At 38.4% G+C, this 23,222-nt stretch overlaps 1 protein-coding gene across 2 annotated transcripts in view; it reads left to right on the forward strand.

Annotated features, from left to right (window-relative positions):
* npr3 (natriuretic peptide receptor 3) overlaps positions 1-23,222 on the forward strand; it is a 50,311-nt gene that overhangs the window by 10,605 nt on the left and 16,484 nt on the right. For both annotated transcript variants that reach the window (XM_007250463.4, XM_007250464.4), the window contains exons 2-3: positions 15,798-15,920; positions 16,458-16,633. In XM_007250463.4, the coding sequence (XP_007250525.3) occupies positions 15,798-15,920; positions 16,458-16,633 (299 nt within the window). The remainder of the gene's footprint in view (positions 1-15,797; positions 15,921-16,457; positions 16,634-23,222) is intronic.

Consider the following 23,222-nt stretch of genomic DNA (forward strand, 5'->3'; position numbering starts at 1 on the left):
CACGTTCACCACTCGGAGAACCACCCACTCACAGGGAATGTAATCTGTATTACCATGATGCACCACTCCCACTGCATGTTTTTCCACAGAAGAGCAGGGTTAAAGAACAGTCAGAAATAAACATTAAACATTTCTACAGTTATACTCGTCTAGAATTTTATCAGTAAATCATTCAAAGACTAAAGCAGTGTTTTTGCCACCTGTCAGAAAGAGATTGAACAATTCCAATGTTTTGATCGTACTGAAATTCTTTACTATACCATTCAAAGACTAAGCCAATGCTATTTGCCACCTGTCAGAAACAAAGCTTAAATAATTGTTCAGTTCAGGTCATGCAGAATGAGTTAACACATTCAAAATGAAATGATCAATATGTGCTAAATGACATCAAGCATGTAGATTGCACCCCAGGCCAATTTCTAAACACTGGAGAGAGATGTAGACTACGTGCACATTACCAGGCTGAAGTGACTCAAATCTGATTTTTGCTCAATGTGGCTCAAATCTGATTTTTGCTCAATGTGGCTCAAATATGATTTTTCATGGCTGTGTGCCTTTTTTAATTACTTTGCTAAGGACCTAGCTATAGTTAGTTAACATTAGCTAAGCTTAGGTTACTGCTTAGCGATTTTGTACAGCTATTCCACTGACAATCTCCTTTTCACTTCAGAGTTCTTGTCACTCTTTGTATGTTGGGAAAGAAAAGAGGTATCTCATTTCTAGGCCTTCTTTGACCCAGAAGAGTCTGGGCTCTGTAACGCTGTTTTTAAAACACAGTAGTCTCCTCTGGACCCCACACCATGCTCATAGTTGCTTGGAACACTGGTTGGTGGCTCTCATATTACAAAGATCAAGCTTGAATGGCTCACAGCATCTGCTCTGGTGGCTTGATCCATTTATGGCTGATAAGGAATCCCAGTATTTCACTTTCTTCTTGACTCAGAAGCTACCCGTAATGTTGATAGGCTACCTGTCAAATGCTATCAAGTGTCCATGACATTTTGAAGGACATCTTAAAGGTGGTCCAATGCACCCGTTATCATTGTTGTATAATGTTTTAAAGCACTGTCAGGCCCATGAGATACAGCATTATAGAATGATGTCAAAAAGCCATGGCTGTTTTTATGTCTTACAGCTCTGTGGCTTTATTAAATATGTTTAAACTCTAAAGGCTGAAACTTTCCAGTAATTATTGCCATAAGGTGATGATGTATGGAATTTAAGTGCAATCCACAAAAGCATAATGTTAGCCTACTTAATTGGGGTCATTGTCATGATGGAACACCCAAATGTGTCCAACTTTGGACTAACTAGTTAATGGTTTGAGGCTATGCTAAAGAGTTCTGACCCAATCCCAATCTTCATTATTCCATTCACTCCATCCAGCCCCAGACCTTGATTCCACCACCACCAGGCTTAACAGTTGGTACATTGTTCTTGGAATTGAATGACTCAACTTTATCCCTCCAAACATACCTCTGGTTGTCATGGTCAAACAACTCACTCATTGTCTCATCTGACCCTAAATGGATCCCTTTAGAAATTTGTTTTGTCTCTTTGGTCAGCTGCAAAAGAACACTAGTACCTTGGTGGTCCTTGGGTTGTTTTTACTATCCAAACCAATTTCAAAGTTTAGGTTGTCTTACAGATATTTATCAAAGTGACTGCACCTCCATATAACTTGTACTTACATAAATGTCCTAACTGCTATTATCTTTAATTACTATTTTTGCAAAGTCAGTAAAAATTGAAAGTAAAGGATAATGTAGTACACAGGTATCAATGTCTACGTTCTTCACTTTAGTCTGGAGACTAATGTCTAGTCTACAGTGACACAATCTGCCAAATTTGGGCAAAAGAGCCCATTGCATTGCTGCAATGGAGATGAAGTAAATGAAGAAAACCACAGTGGTATCTTAACACCAGGGATCATCTTCTCCTGGAGCCAAAAGACACATTAGGTTTTTGGGTGTGTTTGGCTTTCATTTTTATCAGACATCCATTTATATCTCACTCTGTTTACTGTGAAAGAATTGTCTGCTTAAGCATCCTTTACACGTGGCTAGAGGTTGAATTTTCCAAGACCTTCTGTTTCTGATAACGCTGTAGATACCCCTATTTGTTCAATAGCTTCCTGCTTATATTTCTCTTTTTGCCATATATATAAACTAAGGTCATATATATATACTCATCGCAAGAAAATAGTTGGACCAAGAAGTAAGTGTTAGATGGCTAATTTAAAGTGATATTGGCAATGTTTATTGAGTTACACATACAGAGATTGAGTTGTCGAGGTTCCTAGTGGCATCCTGCAATGATATAGCATATGTGTTTTCCATGCAAGGTCTTGAGATTGCAACAGAATGCAAACAAGTATTGTCATTTGGAAATGGCAAAGTAGAGTGTTCAGAAAAGGATGGGCCACTGTTTGCAGAACCTTGCGAGCCTGATATTATTAAGGAAATATATGTGACTTATGTCATAAGATGACCCACTGTCATTCTACTTTTGTATTGGTGGAGATCAACAACACATTTGTGTGTGAAGTAGGACTGTTTGATATTGAAAAAATGTTACATTGCAAATGTTCTTTTTTCGAAGACATGTATCGCAATATTAAACAATGCAGGGCCCATGATATCACCAGCCCCTCCCCCACCCACGGTCTCGCAACCGGACAGATCATGAGCTGAGTCAGTGCTGAGCTCTTAAAAACCTGAGGAAAACAGCAAAACAGCAGTAATCAGTCCTTTAATCAGACATTTAAATGGCTTTTGAAAAGGTGTATAAGAGTTTTTCTGGGATTAAAAGCGTGAATTCAGCTGTAACTGGAAATATCTGCGCAAAACTGAGCTGTACTAAAGTGCACAGCTTTCGACACGTGCATTTACAAGCACCTGCCCAACCATGTGGATGGAGGCCATGTGGTTACCTCATGTTTACTCCTGCCCCCCCTTGTGCTCCCCCTCACGCTTCTCAGGCAGCAGCAGCCTGTCACTTACACAGCTACAGAGACAGTGCTTTGTATCTACTTCTTGTGTCAAGAATCAAAATACTGCAACATGACGTGTTTGATTTAATTGCCTTAATTGACATCGCACCTCTTGTGATGTGACTATTGCGCATGTGCACAACGCGACGATGCTGCTTAAACAATATATCATGCAACCCTAGTGTGAAGGCACCTATTATCAAGGTAGTATTGTCACTCATCACACGTCCAGAAGATGTGGTGTCATGGCAATTCTTATGATGCCAGACCTCTGGTCTTCATTACACAAACTTTAACAGCCCAACGTTATGTTAATGAGGTCCTGCAACCAGTGGCTCTACCTTTTCTAAACACATATTCTACTGCACTGTTCCAGCAGGACAATGCTCGTCCACATACTTTTACCATCTCAAGAGCTTGCCTTGAAGACACATATGCTATGCCATGGCCAGCCTTATTACTAGACCTATCCCCAATTTAACATTTGTGTTGTTAGTTGGATGTACAATCAACACTCCACCCTAACCGCAAAATCTGCAGGAACGGCATGAATATTCAAGCTGTGTGGGATGGATTTTTACAGGGCACCATTAGGAACCTCTACAACTCCAGGCCAAAATATCTGGCATGTTGTGTTACACACAGCTTATGTAAAGTGTAGCTCAGTTAATATGACCTAGAGTTATCCATATCAGTCCTAATTGGTATTCATGCAAGTATCTTTCTTCTGAATATCATGTAAACCTTTTTTTTTTGTTGTAAACACACATGGCCTTAAATTCTAATCAGTCCTTTAAAGTTAGTAAATATTACTGATTATTTTTAGCTCTTAAAAAAGTTAGCCTGAAATCAATGTGAAGTTTTATACCTTCTTAGTTTATGTTGTTGGCTATATTAAGCAAAATACAATGGGTCATGATATTGGTAATGTATAATTGTTGTTTTTCTGTAACGTTGGTTCAAATGAAGTTTCTTTTCCCTGCCTCTGAACAGTTTTTGAAATTTGGCTTCATAGCCATGCATACAGGGGAAATTTACGTTAACCAGTAAAATCATACGTTTTCCCTCCCCCTTTCCACCACGCCCACCTATCACCAAGTGAAAACCCCAGTCGTTACCTTCGTCCGTAGCTGCTCGCACAGGCTCAAATAAATATGACCTAAGTCCTGGAATGAATGCCCTCTTCTCCTCCTCCACCTCCTCCTCCACCTCCTCCTCCTCCATCAGTATTTTGTTCTCTGTGGTGTAGCAAGAAGCGAGTACTCGACCAGTGTTTGGCTCTGACTCAGTGTTTGTTTTGAAATGCCTGCTTTTCAACATCGAGTCAGATGCTGATGGATAAAATAATGTCCCACCCAATCAGAAAAAAATGCTCTGATATTTAATTCACATTGACTTTTTGACTTTATGTGTTATGGATGTAACTAGCCTGCAAGCATCCTCTTCATAGTACAGTACAAGTCTCAATGCATATATATATATATATATACACATCATGTGTCTTGCGTATCTGGATTAGATCTGTATAAGGTCAAGACACATAAAATTGCAAGTGTAAATGTAAACAGAAAGTGTTTATCTGATCTCCGAAATCAATTTAGGTTGTCTGTTATGCAAATAAGATCTATTATAAAACAGTTTAAACACATCAGTCTCTCCAAGATAAGATACATTCCATAACTAAAATCATGCCCAGTACAACCATAACATTGGTAATTGCTAATTTCATTTAAAGTGTAAATGCATGTGGCTTAAATAATAATAATAATAATAATAACTTTACATTTATAATGCGCTTTTCTAAAGACCCAAAGCGCTACATAAAATTAGTAAAATAAACAACAACAAAATAAACAAAAACACTTAACCACTCTTAAATGTTAAAGAAAAAAGATGAGTTTTAAGTAATTTTTTAAAACAGTCCAAGGTAGGAGCACTTTTAATGACCTCAGGGAGAGCATTCCACAATCGTGGCGCTCTAAAAGAAAATGCTCTCTCTCCCATCCTTTTGAGCTTACAGATAGGCTCCTGTAATGTCCAAGGGCTAACAGAGCGAAGATTGCGTGAGGGAGTGTAAAACTTCACCAGATCACAAAGATAGACCGGAGCAGTCCCATGTACCACCTTAAAAGTTAGAATAAGAGTCTTAAAATCAATTCGTACTCGGACAGGGAGCCAGTGAAGTTTCTTTAGTACAGGAGTGATGTGTTCACGTAGTGAGGTATTGGTCAACATTCTGGCAGCACAATTCTGAACATACTGCAGCTTCTGGAGAGATTTCTTTGGTAAAGCAGAGTAAAGCGAGTTGCAGTAGTCCAGTCTACATGTAATAAACGCATGTACCAGTTTTTCGGCATCAGATGGGGAAAGAAAAGGTCTGAGCCTAGCAATATTTCTAAGATAATAAAAGGAAACTTTACAAATGTTCTTGATGTGAGTCTCAAAATTTAACTCACTATCAAAAATAATGCCTAAATTACGCACCTGTAAAGTGGGCAATATCCGAATACCATCAATAATAATATTAAAATTCCTGATCTTAAGCAAAGCAGATGGACTACCAATTAAAATAACCTCAGTCTTAGAGCAATTTAACTGGAGGAAATTCTGTTGCATCCAAATTTTTATCTCATGTAGACACACTGAGAGCAACTCACATGCAGGTGCCAAATCACTCTTGCAGCTAAAATAAACCTGAGCATCATCAGCATAAAGATGAAAATTCAAACCATATTTCCTAAAAATGTGCCCAAGTGGCAACAAATAAATACTAAAAAGTAAAGGCCCAAGAATGGAGCCCTGAGGAACCCCTTGACCAACCTGAACAATGTGAGATTTATTCCTACCTAACGTCACAAACTGATTTCTACCAGAGAGATATGACTGAAACCAGGAGAGCACAGTACCCGATATACCCAGCCACGTTTCCATCCGATCCAACAAAATCGAGTGGCATACTGTATCAAAGGCCGCAGTAAGGTCCAACAAAATAAGGATATTAATATAACCCTCATCCGCTGAAACAAGAAGGTCATTGACAACCCTCACCAGTGCAGTTTCAGTACTATGTCCTGCTCTAAATCCCGACTGAAACGGTTCAAGAAGTTTAGACTGCAAAACGTGCTCTTGAACCTGAGCAGAAACAACACGTTCTAAAACCTTGGCTAAAAATGGAAGGTTCGAGACAGCAATCCAGATTCTAGTCCAAGTGACCAGGTGTAAACAGGGTCTTGCGTCCTGTTTCTTTTTTTAGGATAACACATTATATAAGGTGGTTTTATATATGCAGCAATAGCCCTATTCGGACGGGATTCGTTTCTCCTGAGTTCCTGGGGTAATTTTCTCTTTTATCGTGGGGTCCTCTGTAATTTACTTCCGTCCAGAACAACCATGTATGTGTTTTTCTCAGATGTCCTCTGAGAAAATTACAGGCTGAATTACCTGCTGTTTTTTACTGAACTACTTGGTCGTGAAGTAAGTTTAGTCCCGTCCGGATGCACATCTCTGAGTTTTTTAACCTCGCATTTAATAAAATAGCTGTTTGTCCACTGCCATGCACCATAATTACACTTTGGGTGCGTGTTTCCACAGAGATCCACATAAACACAACAGCGAGTGGAAATGGAGGAGCTACTGAACGTGATGTCATGTGACCGAGAAAACCCAAAAACTCACTGCTCCTCCTGTTTTTTCAATTGCAGTCCAGACGCAAGAGTTTTATCACTAAGTAGAAGTGTGCAAAAGTTTTCACAGATGTCCCTCTGAGAAACTAATCCCGTCCAGATAGGGTTAAAGGTGCAATCTGAAACACATTTTTTTTGTAATAGATAACAGGACACCTGACTGGTGAGCAGTTCAACTCATTAATGTTTATATTACTGTGAAGTATAGGAATCATTCTTATATATATTAGTGTTTATCCTAAATATAGACAAGGGCAGTTTTACCTCCAGGAAGCCTTCTGGCAGTTGTATTCCAGCTCTTTACTGTTTACATTCCAAGGTCATACAACAGTCAGTAGGTTTGGAACTAGGGATGCACTGAAAATTTGGGAACCTAAATTATTCAGCTGAAAAAGGCAACAAAGAAACACTTTCAGTGTTCAGTCAAATGAGTTAAAAGACAGTGCAGTGTTTCTTTTAACCTTCTCTAGCCTCCAGTAGTGCTCAGAACAAAGAGTGAGGGAGAGTTCCGACAGTGAAAACTGATAAAACGGCAGGTTTAAGTTTATTTTTACACTAGCACAATTTAAACAAAAAATTCAGAATCACTTATCACACTCTGTATCAGTGTACTGTTCTTTTACCAAATGTCTGTTTTTTAGTTCAAAGATTCAATCTGTGCTGAGCCAACGGGACTGGAATAGCACTACAGCAGTAAATTCATGATTAGCCCAGCACTGTTGAGGTAAATGCTTTGGGCTTTGTTGGTTTGTTTGCTGGGACATTAAAAATGTTTAATGTGTAATAAATACTTTTTGTTTGTCCTATTTTAATAAATTAGTGATTTATTTTGTTCTGTTTCTGTTTTGCTCAACAATATTCATTTTGGTGCATCTCTAGTGGGAATAATAGTTAGATTTAAATAAGTCGATAGTACAATAAGTAGATTAAAGAATTAAAGAATTTTTAAGGTTAGCACATTTTGGTGCATCTCTAGTGGGAATAATAGTTAGATTTTAATTTTAAAGGTTAGCACATTTTTTTCCACTTGACAATAAACTGTGGTGGAGCTTCACGCAAATAAATTGAAAGTATTAAAAGTTCGTTTGGATGCTGCTCTGAGTAAGAGCATTTGTTATGACTTTGTAATACTTTATCCTAATTACAAGCCTGTGCAGATCGCCAAATAGTTCTTTCTCGCCTGCAGTCATCCTTGTTAAGCATCTTTTAAAAACAAGGCGAAAGTCGTCACTGGGACATATTCCAGGGCCTCTGACGTCTGATTTGATTCATAAGCTATTGAAGTGTTGGTGTTTTTATCAGCACCTCTGTGTGCTTTTCAACCTTGAACTTGTTGCAAAGACATATGCAGCGTATCAGTAGGTACAGCTGACAGCTGCGGCGCCTGTAATAAAAACACGGATAACGTTAATGGCATGGCTGAGCAAGAACATCTGCTCAGTATGAATATTAGTGTACGCCAGATCTTTCATACAGGGAAAGATTGGATTGATGTGCTGAAAATTCTGAAATTTACTAACAGTATAATGATACACTGCAGAATCCAAATCTTCAAGTGATTTAGAGTAAAGACTATTCGAGACTGTTCACGGTACAGTGGAAACACTTTAGTGAAAAGTATAACTGGCAGATTTTCCTTTTGAATACAGCTAAAAGACACATTTTTCACCAAACCGTTTTTTGGCATATCTACTTGTGAGCGTTGTATATCTTCTTTAGTGGCTTTTTTCATTTACCACATTGTTTTAGGATAAGTGTGTTTTCTTCAAAGTGCCAAAAATGGGGCAAGCTTTCTAATGCCGAATTCTAGGAATCAGTTATATGAAGTTTGAAGCAAATGTGATGTATAATTATTGAGATCAAGAAGATTTTAATATTCTAGATTAAAATGTATTTTAAGTGTTTACACCTGGTAATTTTATGGGACTAGTATCTAGACTGTATACTGATCTAAACTGAATGCATTGGTTGTTATATTTGTCTCTGGTTGGTAAGACTGAAACCCCATATATGCAGAATATGGACTCTCTTGTTATACAGCATCCTGTTTTTTTTTTTCAATTTACCCTCTTCCTATCCTGTACTGTGGTTTCTGCCTTCAAAATTAGCCGTTTCCTACACACTGTCATGCATTCATTTCAAACAAGAATTCAATAGCAGGTCATGCTGATAAAAAACACACACTTTTGTACTTTGATTTGAAGCATGTACACTATTATAAAATTTAATCAAATGTATCTCGGACCACATCCTTAAAGTGGTTTAAGAATTCAGATTTGTGTCTGTTTTAAATACGTGTTGGGTGCATTTACACTTAAATGTATACATGGTGTAATCCAGATATAATCCTAAAGCTTCTAAAAATTCAGATAAATGACCATATGTTTTCTATCATTATTTATTGTGGCCATGTATGAATAAAATAATTACACTGACTGGTCAAAAAAAAATCACCACCTGGATTTAAGTAAGTAAATGATGTGGGGTTGATGCTGCAGTTGGTCTGCAGGTCTAGGTTCAGCAACAGTATGTGCTGAAAGAATGAGGTCAGCTGACTACCTGAATATACTGAATATAGACCAGGTTATTCCATCAATGGATTTTTTCTTCCCTGGTGACACGGAGCATATTCCAAGATGAAAGTGTGCGGTAGGGTTGCAACGGTATGAGATTTTCACGGTATGATAACCTTCTCAGAAAATACCGCGGTATCACGGTTATCACGGTATCACAGTTTGTTACATATATTATTAAACTGACCCATAAAGAAATTACAACAAAGTTTTTTTGTTCAATTAACTATTTATTGTAGAAACCTGGTTTCTCCAGTTCTCCTTTAAAAAAATAAGCTGTACACCATCAGGTGAAGTAAACCAGTTTTTCCACTGCTCTTAAGGGCATAAATATTGTGTATATATATATATATATATATATATATATATATATATATATATATATATATATATATATATATATACGTTACACACATTACATGTCCTCTAAGAAGTAAAGATCCTGTATTTAAAATATTCAATTACATTATTTAAATTTACATTTTTTAATATCTGATAAACTGAGCCTGGGTCAGTGTCTGATCAACAACTGTTGTAAACGTCCGTTTTACTGCCAAGTTGGTATATAACCAGATACTGCAGAAAGAGGGGATTTATTTCTGACATGATCCTCACAATAGAGATTTCTATTTTAAGGCTTTCACAGCGAGTCTGGTTTTAACATATGAAAAACAGGCACGTCAGAATTTGAAAATGAACGCATTTAAATGAATGGCGTCTTTCACATCCAGTCCGGCCAGGACCTTTACACGGACACGTGAATCCATCGTAGCACGCACTTCACGCCTGTACCTGCGTGCCCAAATTTCGGATAACTCAGCGCTTTTGCGGGCGCTTACCGCATGGGCTGTGCATGACTACAAAGAGGTTTTATTTAGGTTCAGATTTAAATTATAAAGTAAACACATACTTTGCGCTGCACAGCGGGGTGGTGTTCTCAGAGATGGGAGAACAGGTTTGACGTATGTCCACCTTATACCTTATTACAAATCGGAAAACCATCTTCGGGTGCGTTCGGCGGGTCTCCGAAATAGTCCCACACTGCTGATTTTAGTTTAGCCTTTTTTTAGGCGGACAGAGATTTGTTTAGTCTGATGCACTTTCTGCCGTTCTCACCGCTGTGTGCTGGAGGGCTGAGTAGCTGAAGCGGAGCAGAGTTGCGCATGCGCGGGTGAGTTTCTCCGCTGGCTTGCGTTTTACCGGTAATAAGCAAACACACACGGTATGATAACCGTGCATTTTAATACCATGGTATACCGTGAAACCGGTTACCGCTGCAACCCTAGTGTGCGGTCCAACCAAATATTAGAGTGTGTGACCTTTTTTTCACACAGTGGAGACAATGGATCCATTTTATTAATGCAAAAGAAATTAACATACATAGTAGATTTCAGAAAGCTTTGCTGAGCTGAATATTATTAAATATCATAAAGCCTGTGTTTTTTTTCTAGCAGGTTTAGTGTATTTAACAGTGCTTTCTCCGTTATTACTCACAGCTTGCCAGAGGCCTGGTTTCCTTCAGAGACAATACTGTTCCTGTTAATAATATTCACATAATGTATTCTGGATTTGATGCTGGTTCAAAAGTCCAAACTTTAAATCCTGCTTTTAAAGTAAATCATTAGACTTCATGTTTTAGGCCGTTGTTTTTCAGTGTATCTGATGGTGTATTTTCCCAGAGGTTGGGTTTCTTCTTTCACAGTGTTTTAGCAGTGTGTGAACCTTTTTCATCAGACCAGTAACTATACTGACTGACTCAGAGTAAAACTGAGCATTTAGAGAGCATTAAAACTACCTGAAGCATTCTATAAACATTCTGTGCTTTACTACCAGTAGTGTGACTCAGAGTCTCAGCATGTTTCAAGAATTTAGATCGTTTGGCTAGTTTTAAATAAGAACCTCTGATGTAATATCTGTGAGGAGAAGCATTTTCCATTTTATGCAGATATCATCACTGCTTTAGTTTACACCAGCTGTTCTTTACAATATGTCAACATATCATGATGAATTGACCAATTAAAATGTTCCAAAATGACCTGGAATCTCTCTAAATTACTTTAATTTAAGGTGTCCTCCTGCTGAACTCCACTTTTTCTTGTATAAGTGTTGAGTTGTATATGATGCTTCTTATACCTCCATTGTCTGCAGTAGCAAGTAAAAGAAAAATTGAGAAAAATGAGTCCATCAGCCACCTTGGCTTGCAACTGCCCACAGGCAGAGCTGAAGCCAATACGTCTGGTCAGACAGGAGCTAACATGGCTAGGAACAGCATGGCAGTTCGGACTACCCATCTCTGTGTGTCATTAGGTTTACATAGGATCTCCGGTGGATTTTGCATTTTACAAAGCCTCTAAGACTAGGTCAGTGGCTGAAATGCGCTTAGCAGGGCATTACACATGTTGTAAAGGAATATATGACATTGCAAAAACTGTTATTAGTGTAAACATGTCTTTATTTTAAAAGGCTTTTAATTGTTGTTCATCTCACTGCCTCACAGTGCTATTAGACAATCAAATATGATATGTTTGCATGTATGTTCTCACTCCTCCACCAGACTAAAGAAGTGTTATACCAAATCACCGGAGCACTTAAAAAAAAAAATCTCAAAAGGCATTTATTCATACTAGAGACCACAACTAGACATTTTAAAATGAATAAAATGAATGATGGAATGAGACCCTTAAAAGTCGAAAGGGATTTCCTTCTCCTATAAGAAATATTACTATTTTAAACTTTTAACAAACACTGACATGCCAAATGTCCTTGAGTATATATATATTGTTTCAGGAAATGTTACCTTACGGGATGGCTTGGAAACTCCCACACCTGTTTAAGTTACGAGGTGTTTTCTTGTGAGTCAGGATAAACACTGGCCGCTCGAGAAATGATGATGTGAATTACTGGAGTTGGAGTGATGTTTGATAGAGAGTGTCAGATAGACGTGACGAGTGGTTGTTTAGCATTCCTCAATCCACAGTGCCACATAAGTACCAGAAACTCATCATAGAAGCATTAACACCCACAATAGACAGCGGTTGCAGTGGGTGGTAATGATCATGACCGGCAGAATCTGGTTAAAGCTGTCCATGCGAACATACAGATGACTAGCAGAAATCACATGGGACAGGACATGGGACAAAAGTGAATGGGAAACAAGACTACTACTGACTTTTTTTGCTCTGTGATTTTAGAATCATGTACTAAATGCTAAATATCCCTAATAAATTATTTTTCACTCACATCCACTGCAATAGCAAAAATGCCACAAAATTATGCTTTACCAGCTGTAATTATGATGCCTTGACAGAAGCTGGTACATTACTGTGCAGAACGGTTAAATACCGCATATGTGCTACAAGTTTAAACAATATGTGGTCTCTCTTTTACTCCTTGTGCTTATAAGAATGTTAGAATCCTTAGGAGGATGTTATAGTTGGGCCTGTACGATTAATAGTTTTCCAATTGCAATCGGTACTTGAATGGATGCAATTTCAATCGCAGGAGCTGCAATTTGACACAGACACAGCCTGCACTTCCGGAGACGCAGCATGGACTACAAGCGCCGTGAAGTCACGGAATGCGTAGTCCGTAGAGTGCTGGGGATTGTAGTCTTTGGGCTCACAGTCACTCCCATGCTTAGCATGAATAACAGGAGGCACAGAATGAGCCGTGGCTGGCGTGATAATGTCTTAATATTTATGTCTTATCATTTAATTGAAGTCCTAGTCCTTGAAATTTTAAAATAAAACTGACAACTGCATTTATCTGAGAACCCTGGGAATATTTTATGTGGAAAGAAGTTTATATTTATATTTGATAGGTGTGTTAACAACTAATACAGGTTTAGGGTTTAATGGATTCTAAATAATCACAATTGAAATCGCAATGGAAATATTCTGTGGGAAAATCGCACATACATATTTTGCCCAAAATCATTCAGCTCTAATTTTAATGCTGTGCTATGCATATTTAATCATGAACTTGGACAGACTAAACAGAAAATGTTTGTAGAAAGTCATATAAACTCAGTTGTGAACACTTTTTTTGTTGAGAGTAAATAAACTGTGCCATCTTGTGCAAAAAGGCTAATAAGAATTATTTTAACCTCATTTCTAGAACAAAACTGAACTGTTTTTTAGAAACAGGTTCACAGAAAACAGTGATAAAGCAAAAGATCATGATCAAGATCAAGAACATAAAACTTAAAACACCCAGTGTGGATAGCAACTCCCGCAGATCTGAATATAGCAGCCAAACTGAAAGGAGGGAGCCAGAAGGTAGCACAGACCCGAGATTCGAAAACCATTCATGAATATTCTCAGGCTACATGAAAATGTTAAAGGTGTAGTGTTTTGTTTTTATTGTCAAGACAGCTACACCTATATAGAATACATATATATATATATATATATATATATATATATATATATATAATACTCTGCAATATTTGAACAAAAAGTCAGATTTTATCAGATTATTCGCCAGATGAATAGCTATTTCTGTAAACAGGTAGTTACTTCTCTCTCTCTCTCTCTCTGTCTGATGTAATGGTATAGGGGAGATTCTAGAATATGAGCGGGATTTCTGTGTGCTTATGTAAATGATGGGCTTTAAAATCTTGTTTCTCTTTTAAATAATTACACAACTCTCTGCAAGCAGCCTTAACGATGCGGCGTGACCAGCAAGCCAGACTGGGACTGACTGGGGAGTTTCTGTTACAATGGATCAAGTGTACTTTGATGAGGACGGAATACAGTGTTGCAATGTTTTCACAGCGAATGACGTGCGCGTCGAGCCATGAGCTGGCCCAGCGCAGGCCTGCAGAGTGGTCCTTGGGGGCATAGGAGAGGGAATTTACTGAGCGGAGATAGGTTATTATACTGCCGCCTGCTTTGCATGGCGCTGTGCGCTGATCTGTACCGGGCCAGGCTGTAAACTCATAATCTCTTCCAACACGCTACAAGTTTGCACAGCGCCCTTATTTGCATGCGTTCGCGTAACGCCGTGCTTTAAAAAGTGGCACGGCCGACAGTAAGTGTGCCATGTGTTGCCCCTCGCATTCCTCAGCTCATTTGTAACTAGCGTCAGTGGGAAAATCCAGATTTTTGAAATATTGCTGGCTGGGGCTGCACCCCATGGAATCGCCCGCGAGTGGACACAGGGCTGTAGTGTGCTGCACACTCTGTAATTAAAGGGTGCCATAGAGCAGGAGGACTGAGGTGAAGTTTGTCCCACTCAGCTGAGGATATTTCAGGCGATACGCTACACTGACAGAGTTGTAGGGAATGTTCCAGCGCTCTGAATCTTCCTATTTATGGGACACCTTCGGATTTTTTTAAAAACACTCTGTTTGCATGCTTATTTGTTTGTTTATTTATTTTTGCCCCCCGTTGCTCCATGGGAAAATATTTTACTCACCAGGCTCTGTTTTTTTGGTCTTGATAGTCCAGCCAAAATTAAGTTACATTTCAGTCGTAACATGACATAATTTCTTGTGCATTTTCAAGCTGGAATTACTGTGTAAACATGAGCTCTACAAGCCCAAATCAGTTAAAGGGGGTTGGGACGATATGGACAGTTTTTAAATTAATATATTAATTTACGTCTATTCCTAGATTTCAGGCCTGTAACACATTCCAAAAAATATTGGCACAGTAAAGCATTTAGCACTCTGTAATGTTTCCACACCTTTTCACCACACTTAAACATGTTTTAGCACTGAGGATACCAGGCACATTCTCCATTCTTGATTCCTGTTCATTTTTCTGAACCCTCTTCTTCCACAGCCGTACCTTTGTAATGTGCGCAGCATGTGGTTTTGCATTGTCTTTTTGGAAAATGCACAGACTTCTCTCAAAAATATGTTGTCTTAAAGGCAGCATATGTTGTCCTAAGATCTCATTATGCACTTTTCTGCATTAATGCTACATCACAGAAGTGTAAATTACTTTTGCAGAGGGCACTGAATTTTTTTTACCTTATTACGTTACGCCCTAAATTGCCCATGTCCCCACTTTTTTGGAGTGTGTTTCAGGCCTGACATAAATGAATAAAATACTGTTGATCAGAAAAAAAAACATGAAATATCTTGGATTCATATTGTCTCCAATTAAATTAAATTGAAGTCAAAATAAATGTAAAAGTACGTTTTTTCTTCTGATTTGAGTTTGTACATACATTTCATGCTGTATTGTTAGTAAACTGTGTTTCTGTTTAAATCTGCTCTGAGAACTCTGTAACTCTGTCAAAAGTAACCTCTAATATGCATGTTTGATTCATGGCCTATAAACCTTTTACAAGAACAGAGTGCTTTATTGTCCTCCCATTTATGTCATAAACATAATCAGAAAAGCACGTTTAAACAATTTATACTCATGAATGGGGCTGTAAAAATACGGAAATGCATCTATTCTGCCAACAGCTGAGGAAATATAGTGATATCATCACTGTCATTACATTTTAACCCCTTAAGCAAACCCGTGTTTAAAAACAGCTGCCTCTATACCTCTGCTCTAACAGACTTTTCTTCTGCTCTCCTTTCCTTCGCAGTGGTGATCATGTGCCTTCATGCAGATGCAGTACGAGAAGTCATGCTAATGGCCCATCGGCGAGGATTAACCAACAGCAACAGGCTCTTCTTCAACATCGAGCTATTCAACTCCTCCTCCTATGGTAAAGCTCCAGACCTGCGCTCCATGTATGTTTTGGCTCTGTGCTGATTAGCTGCTGAGCTTATCTGCCTGGTCAAGATGTTCCGTGGCAGCGTACAATTTTCCCAGTCTGACCCATGGCACAATGAGGCCCACTAAGTCCAAGCCCCCCGGCTCTTCTGCCTGAATGAGATTACATTCAGGAGCTGCCGGCTCTGAAACATCTGGGTCAGCAAAACACTGCCTGAATGTTGTGTGGTGTGGGCAGGCCATCAAGATGTTTCATTGTACTAGAAGACAATTACTCTCCTAAAAGAAACCCGTCATTGTTCCCCACCTAATCAGTCCCGACCTGAGCGACTACACCAGTGCCCATTCAGATGCTTTGCTGATATTGCGTTTGACATTTTTATTCAGAAGCGTAACGCATGGTTTATACCTGCATATGTAGCGTATACTCTCGTAAAAGTTTATGGCTAAATTAATTCAGGCTACCCTCAGTGTGTGTTTACTCTGTTCTGATTTGTTCATGCAAAAACAACACAGCGTTAATTTACAGGTGATGGATCTTGGAGAAAAGGAGACAAGCATGACTACGAGGCCAAAGCAGCGTATGCCTTCCTGAACACCGTCACTCTGATGAGGTCCACCAAGCCCGAGTTTGAGGAGTTCTCTGTAGAGATGAGGAAGTCTCAGAGGAAGAAGGGAGTCGATGTGTGTGAAGGCTGCAATGATGTAAGTAAGTCTTAAAAACTTAATAGTATAATATGGCAGCCCATGTTACAGTGTTTCACATATCAGATGTTTTAGATGTTTTGTGTTCATTTAATTGTATTAAATTCTAAGATTTCTAAGCTTAATAAAAAAATGTCTAAGATACAGATCGGGAAAAAATTAAGAGACCACGTTAGTTTCTGAACCAGTTTCTCTGATTTTGCTATTTTTGGGTTTATGTTTAAGTAACATGAACATTGTTCTATAAATTATATAAACTACGGACATTTTCAAATAATGCAAAGAAAACAAGTTCATATTCATAAAGTTTTAAGAGTTCAAAAATCAATATTTGGTGGAATAATCCTGGTTTTTAATCACAGTTTTAATGCATCTTGGCATGTTCTCCTCCACCAGTCTTACACACTGCTTTTGGATAACTTTATGTCACTCCTGGTGCAAAACATCAAGCAGTTCAGTTTGGTTTGATGGCTTGTGATCATCCATCTTCCTCTTGTTTATAATCCAGAGGTTTTTAATATGGTAAAATAAAAGAAACTTCATTTTAAGTGGTTTTGCAGAGCTGTAGAGGTAACAAATAAGAGTACCATTAAATGTAATTAAGAAAAAAAATAAGAAGACTTTAAATGTACTAATTTGGTGTAATTGGTTATTAGAAATGTATTATAAATATTTAAACTGAATTACTCTGTTATTACTCAGATTCCTGGGTACCCTTGTGGTTGTGTGGGATTTTAAGTCATTCTTGTAGAAATATCAAATATGTACATTTTATGACATAGGTAGGTTTACAAGTAAGTTAAAAACAGCTTTTAAACATGAAAAATATGTTTGAAATAATTTGTTTACGTTTAAAATGCAAATTACACACCATCCAGTGCACATTGTTTATCTAAATAATACAAAGTGATTTGTTGCTTTGTTGCAAGTTTAATTACTGAATAATAACGGAACTAAGCTGAAATATTAACTGTGCATAAATACCACGCTAAAGTCCTATTTGTACAAGGTTAATTTTGAATGAGGAGGTGGAGTAATGTTATTTTACTAAAGGTTGTATGTAAAATTCATGACTGATTCACACAGGAAAATAAATCTTTACATAACTAACTGAGATGGGAGAGGCTACTTGATTTATGCACTACTGTCACCTTCAAACACGTAATGATAAAGAGTCTTGTAGTCAAATTATTGTAAAAATTACATAGTAATTAAAAAAATGATTTGAGTAGCAGCTATTTGTTCATAAGATGCACACATGTAGGCTATGAGCTATGCTGCACATCGACACATTAAAACCACTGAGAAACTCTTGTCATAATTACATTACATTATCTTCCCATGCAAAACCAACCCTGTCTGAATAGTACTGAATAGTAACCCTTTGAATAAACTGTTTTTAGCTTTCACACAGTTTGCACTTATGATAGACTGAAAGTCTATGCTTGGTTGGTTTTAAATGGCTGATTTAACACTGAAATACTGAATAGAATATGTGTTTGCCTTGCATAGTTTTTTTTGCTCTGCTAAAACACCTTTATTTGGTTCTTAAATTGCTTGTAAAGACTCAGGTTTAGAATAGGTTTGGGCTATATAGAAGTTCACACACTATTTTAATAGATGGCATGTGATGACACTGCTGTTACATAACACACTTTGACAGGTAACCTCTAAACATCACCTCTCTCTGACCTCGCCTCTCAGTGCAGTCAATCATTAAGCCATCCGAATGTGACTGAAACAGCACTGCACCCGTAGAACTGCTGAGGCCTGCTGTCAGCTTTATTCACTCACTGACTGAGAGTTTTCACACAGCAAATGGTATATATTGAAAACCTTTGACAAATGGTCTATTACAGAGGGCAGTTTGAGACAAGGGGTGTCTATTCTACTCATTCACTTTCCATCTCTTCCCTTTTCCTTCTGTTTCCATCTGTTTTTCCATCTGTATTTGACTTGGTGAGAGCAAGCAGCAGATTGTCAGCCGCAGCCTCATATTCTGGAGGCAGAGTCCACTCCTTTCGCTTTGTGAGCGCTCGTGAATGACTGAATGAGGTAACCTGGGGTTTCATAAAGTGCTCATATGAGTGCTTGCGGAGTCGTAGCTGTTCAGACCGGCTCTTTTGTCTGTGGCACGTCAGCTCACTTTGAAAAGCCATCAGTGATTTGTCAGAGGAGGCAGTGGGAGCTGTCATGCCGAAACAAACAGTCGTTGATAAATCGACTCACCGAGGTTAATAAGCTCAGCGGGGTCCCTGCCACTTTCGACCGCCTCAATTGCTGGATTAACAAGAGCCACAGAATGCAGGAGGTGGCCTCCAGTTGGGGACCAATGGCCTGAACTAGTGTCCACAAGAGCAACAGTCAAGAACCAATGGCATGTGAACAAAGAGCATTCGGAAGTCAAATATGAATGTCGAGCCTTCAGCGCGAAAGGCACAATTGCGTTATTGTGCGGAACCTTCCAGTTACATAGCCCCTATGAAAATATGTCCTCAGAGAGCCGAACTCTCAGCTTGATTGCCAGATCACTAAATGTGTCAGTAGCTGGTGTGCGTGTAGAGGAGGCCGGTAGCATCTGTTCATTTCTGCTGAGTCGTGCCGACGTTGTGTCGATGCATACTAAATGACTGACTGGGGTGAAGAATGCCCGCTTTATTCATTAAGGAAGGTGATACATTTTTTTGGATAGGCTTACAGTGGCTCGTGTTCTTACGGGCACCCAAGCCTGTGTTCAGCAATTCATGCATGCTGCCAGGGAATGCAAGCCTGGCCATTTGCACAGTACTCATCACATACGTAAAAGCTGCAGGAGAAATTACACTTTTCAACGCAACTGAATGCTTGATTTTCTAAATGAAAAGCTCGCTTCTGAAGACACGCTGTTTCTTACACACTGGATGTCTTCATCAAAGATCAGAATTACCTAAATTATGAAGGACGCTGTGTTTTGTAGCATCCAAAAATTTGGGCACCCCAGTTAACGTACGTTACTGTCAAAAGCAATGCGAATAAAACATGACCTGTGTTTCAAACAGAATGATGCTAAAGTTTTTAAATTTCAAAAAGGATTAATTCAGTTTTTCCATGTCTTTTCCATGATAATCCCATTCCACTCCTTGGACCTATCACGTAGCCCTATCCCTTCTTTTGGAGTGCAACCCTTCAAGCACCCGATACAACATCAGGAGCGCTAAAGTTCAGTAACCTAGCTGCTGCTGTTAACTAGTTAACTTTAGGGCTTTATCGTATGTCTTCAGAAAGGGGGGAGATGGTGTAGAAATGAATTAATATTGTTCATTCCTTAATTCCTCTTTGATGGGGAACTGAAATTAGGTTTGATTAGCTTTCATTTTATTTAATTTTTCTGTTCCGCCTTAAAAGCTGCAGCCCCTGACGTCTGTTGCACCATTTAAGGTGGAACAGGAAATCTACTCCTGAGACAAACTACTAGCAATCTTTTTTTATGTTTGTTATAAAGAATTCGGCTTAAAACACTGAAACTACACATTAAACTATGGTAATATAGTGCTAATCATCACTTTTACCAAGGACAATACTTACATTTGTGGGTTTCTTTGGTGGCTTGTGCATCTGAAAAAATTCCATATGAAGAGCTATCAAGCCCTACCCCAAATAGGGCAATTTAGGATGAGTAAGTGGTAGAGCCAAGGGGTGAAATGGGATTGGGCTTAGTGGTCTTAATGACAAGTGACAGTCTTTGAGTTTTGGGAGATAATGCCCTGTCTGTTAAGAATGTGTAATTGCACAGAGCACATGGAAAAGTACTTTTTAAAAAACCTGCATTGTGGTGCAGAATTCTATCAGATCAGATCTTTTTTATTTTTCCATCTCTCTTCAGTTCTAATTCTAGATTTCTTCGGTCCAGCGATTATCATTCTGTTATCTCCATGTTCGCAGTATCTCTTTTTTCAGCGCCATTAGCAGCATTGGTTGTTTGGTTGCTCAGGTAACCAGCAAAAGCTGTCAGAAAGACAAATGACAAACCTACCACACCACTCTGTGTTAAGACTGAATGTATTTGGCTTTGGAAGGATACTCACAAAAGTCACATGTTGATGCCATGCATTAGAATACTGTAGCTTTGAATTTAAAAATAAAAAACAATTAGGCACTGCTGCTTTAACAAAGGCCCAAAGCAAAGTTTTGAGCACACTACACAGTCAGTACTTAATAACACTCCTTGGCAAACATAACAGCTTGTAAACACTCATCCATTCTTTTTTGTAAAAGGCTTCTAGTTGTGAGATTCCTGGGCCGTATTGCGTGCTCAAATTTTCAGTGATGCTCCGCTCAGAATGTGAGAGCCATGGTAAAACCTTCAGCTTGTCTATTGTGGATGTTGTCGGTGAGGTTTACAGACAGTGTGAAATTTGCTTTTAGAATTCGCTAGTGTTTATTAAAAACACCACAGCATGGTTGGTTCATGCATGTTCTCTGTTTGGATTGATGTTCTTGGTGAAGAATCCTGCACTCACACTGCGGTTTACTTTATGTCTTTCTCTGCTTTGTGGACATAAGTTGTTGTAATTGTCAGGGTGCAACATAACATCTTAAAGGAGCCCAGGGCAGGGGTTTTTGAGTTGCCCAGCCTCGTGTAACAATGACCATAAAAAAGCCTTAGCCGGCCTACTAAGCTAAATCAGGTGAATGACCTTAGTTGAATTCATTATTTTAGGACATTTAGGAGTTATTTAGGAGTGCCTAAATGTTTGCATAATTGATATTTTCTTTTTTAACAGTAAAAACTTTAGGCAAAAAATCTGGACAAAATCTATGTTAGTGTAATGGTCGGTTGAAGATGAACTGATTTCAAAAGCATGTGTTTTAACTTAAGCATGATTATTGTACTCTGTAAAATACCTATGCAAGATAACCCGAAAATCTCCAATGTGCTACCAAAAGTATTGACAAGCTTGCCAAAGGGCTCATTACTTATTGGTGACCATGTAGAATTACTATTCTACTAAAGCAATCCTAATTAGGAAGAGAAACTTATGGAATTATTTAGTAAACAAAAAAGTTAAACAAACCAGAATGTTTTACATTTTAGATTTTTCAAAGTAGCACCTCTTGCTTAGATGACAGTTTTGTAACATCTTATCTGGATTTTCTCAGTCAGCTTTATGAAGAAGAGTCACCTGGAATGATCAGCTTTCAGTTAACAGCTGTGCTGAACTTATCAAGAGTTAATCACTTGATTCTTACCTCTTAATGTGTTTAAGAGCATCAGTTGTGTTGTAAATAGGGAGCCTTGGTATAAAGTGAATAATAAAGTAAAAATACTTTAAAAAATGAAGGTCAGTCACAAAGACCATCAATAACATTATGATGAAACTGGCACTCATCAGGGCCGAGTTATCAGCCTCAGAAATGATAAAAGCACCTAAATGTTCAACAGAGTATTGTTTGGATTGTATAACACCTAAATTTACTACATGATTCCTTATGTGTGTCCTTCATAATTTGGATGACTTCCCTATTCATTTGCAATGTAGGAGAAAACTAAATAAAAACATTGAATGAGAAGTTGTCCAAAACTTTTGACTGGTACTGTATATATGGATATTGTACCTGTTGTCTGCATTCTTTTTTAATTTAAATAAAATGTATAGACCACTTAAAGCTCCACAAGGTAGGATTGAGATTTTGTGCTCGCGGGCTCCCCCTACAGTTGTAGAGTGTAATAAATGTTTCAGGCGGATTAGATTCTCTTTCTCGTTTTCTGGCTTTAACAGACATATTTGGTCTCTTTCCAGCTTCTGCCAGAGTGTCTGTATGTTAGTTTGTAAAGAATGAACCAGTAGTCCTCGTAGAACTGTTAGAACTAAAGGTCGGAAAGCAGGTCGCAGTTCTCACGAGCGTTGGTTGCGGCCGCCTCGGAAAACTTACAGAGTCTGGTTTTAGCTCAGAGGAGTTCCGGCACAGACACAAGAGCACCGCTATTCCTCCTATTACACCTCAATGCAGCGCTGCAGTGAGTTTCAAGCTGTAATTTAACTTCTTTAAAAAGATCAAAAATCAAGGAAATCCTACCTAGTGCTGCTTTAATATGCATATACAACTAAATGAAATCCACAGTACTGTATGTATTTCTATGCATTTGCTTTAAAAATATGCTATTCATGTTATTCACATCAATAATGTGTTTTTTTGTTTTATATATATTTTACAACACACTTATTGCATCTTGCGATAATGAACATCAAGTAAATTTGTAAGTAAACATTACCTAAACTAAAAGTATTGCCTCTTTTCTGTGTAGAAACAGAAGATCTGTTAATGTTATAGGAATCTTGCCTCTTCGGGGACCTGGCCTGACCCTTTGCCGTGGTCTCTGTCTGGGTTGGCTATTTGTGAGATGAGAGAGCAGGGCTGAAAGATGAAGATAAGGGACAAAGACACTCATGTTCTGGCTCCAGCAGCTCTCGCTGCCCACGCATCATTATGCAGCAGCTTTTACACAATACCCAGCCTCTCGTTCAGCCGCTGTGAGTGAAGTCAACCCCCTACTAGACTCAACATCCTTGGAGTTATTGATGTAGCTCAGCACATGGCAAATATTTGT

This window comes from Astyanax mexicanus, chromosome 22 (assembly GCF_023375975.1).
Source record: "Astyanax mexicanus isolate ESR-SI-001 chromosome 22, AstMex3_surface, whole genome shotgun sequence".
Taxonomy (NCBI): Eukaryota; Metazoa; Chordata; class Actinopteri; order Characiformes; family Acestrorhamphidae; genus Astyanax; species Astyanax mexicanus.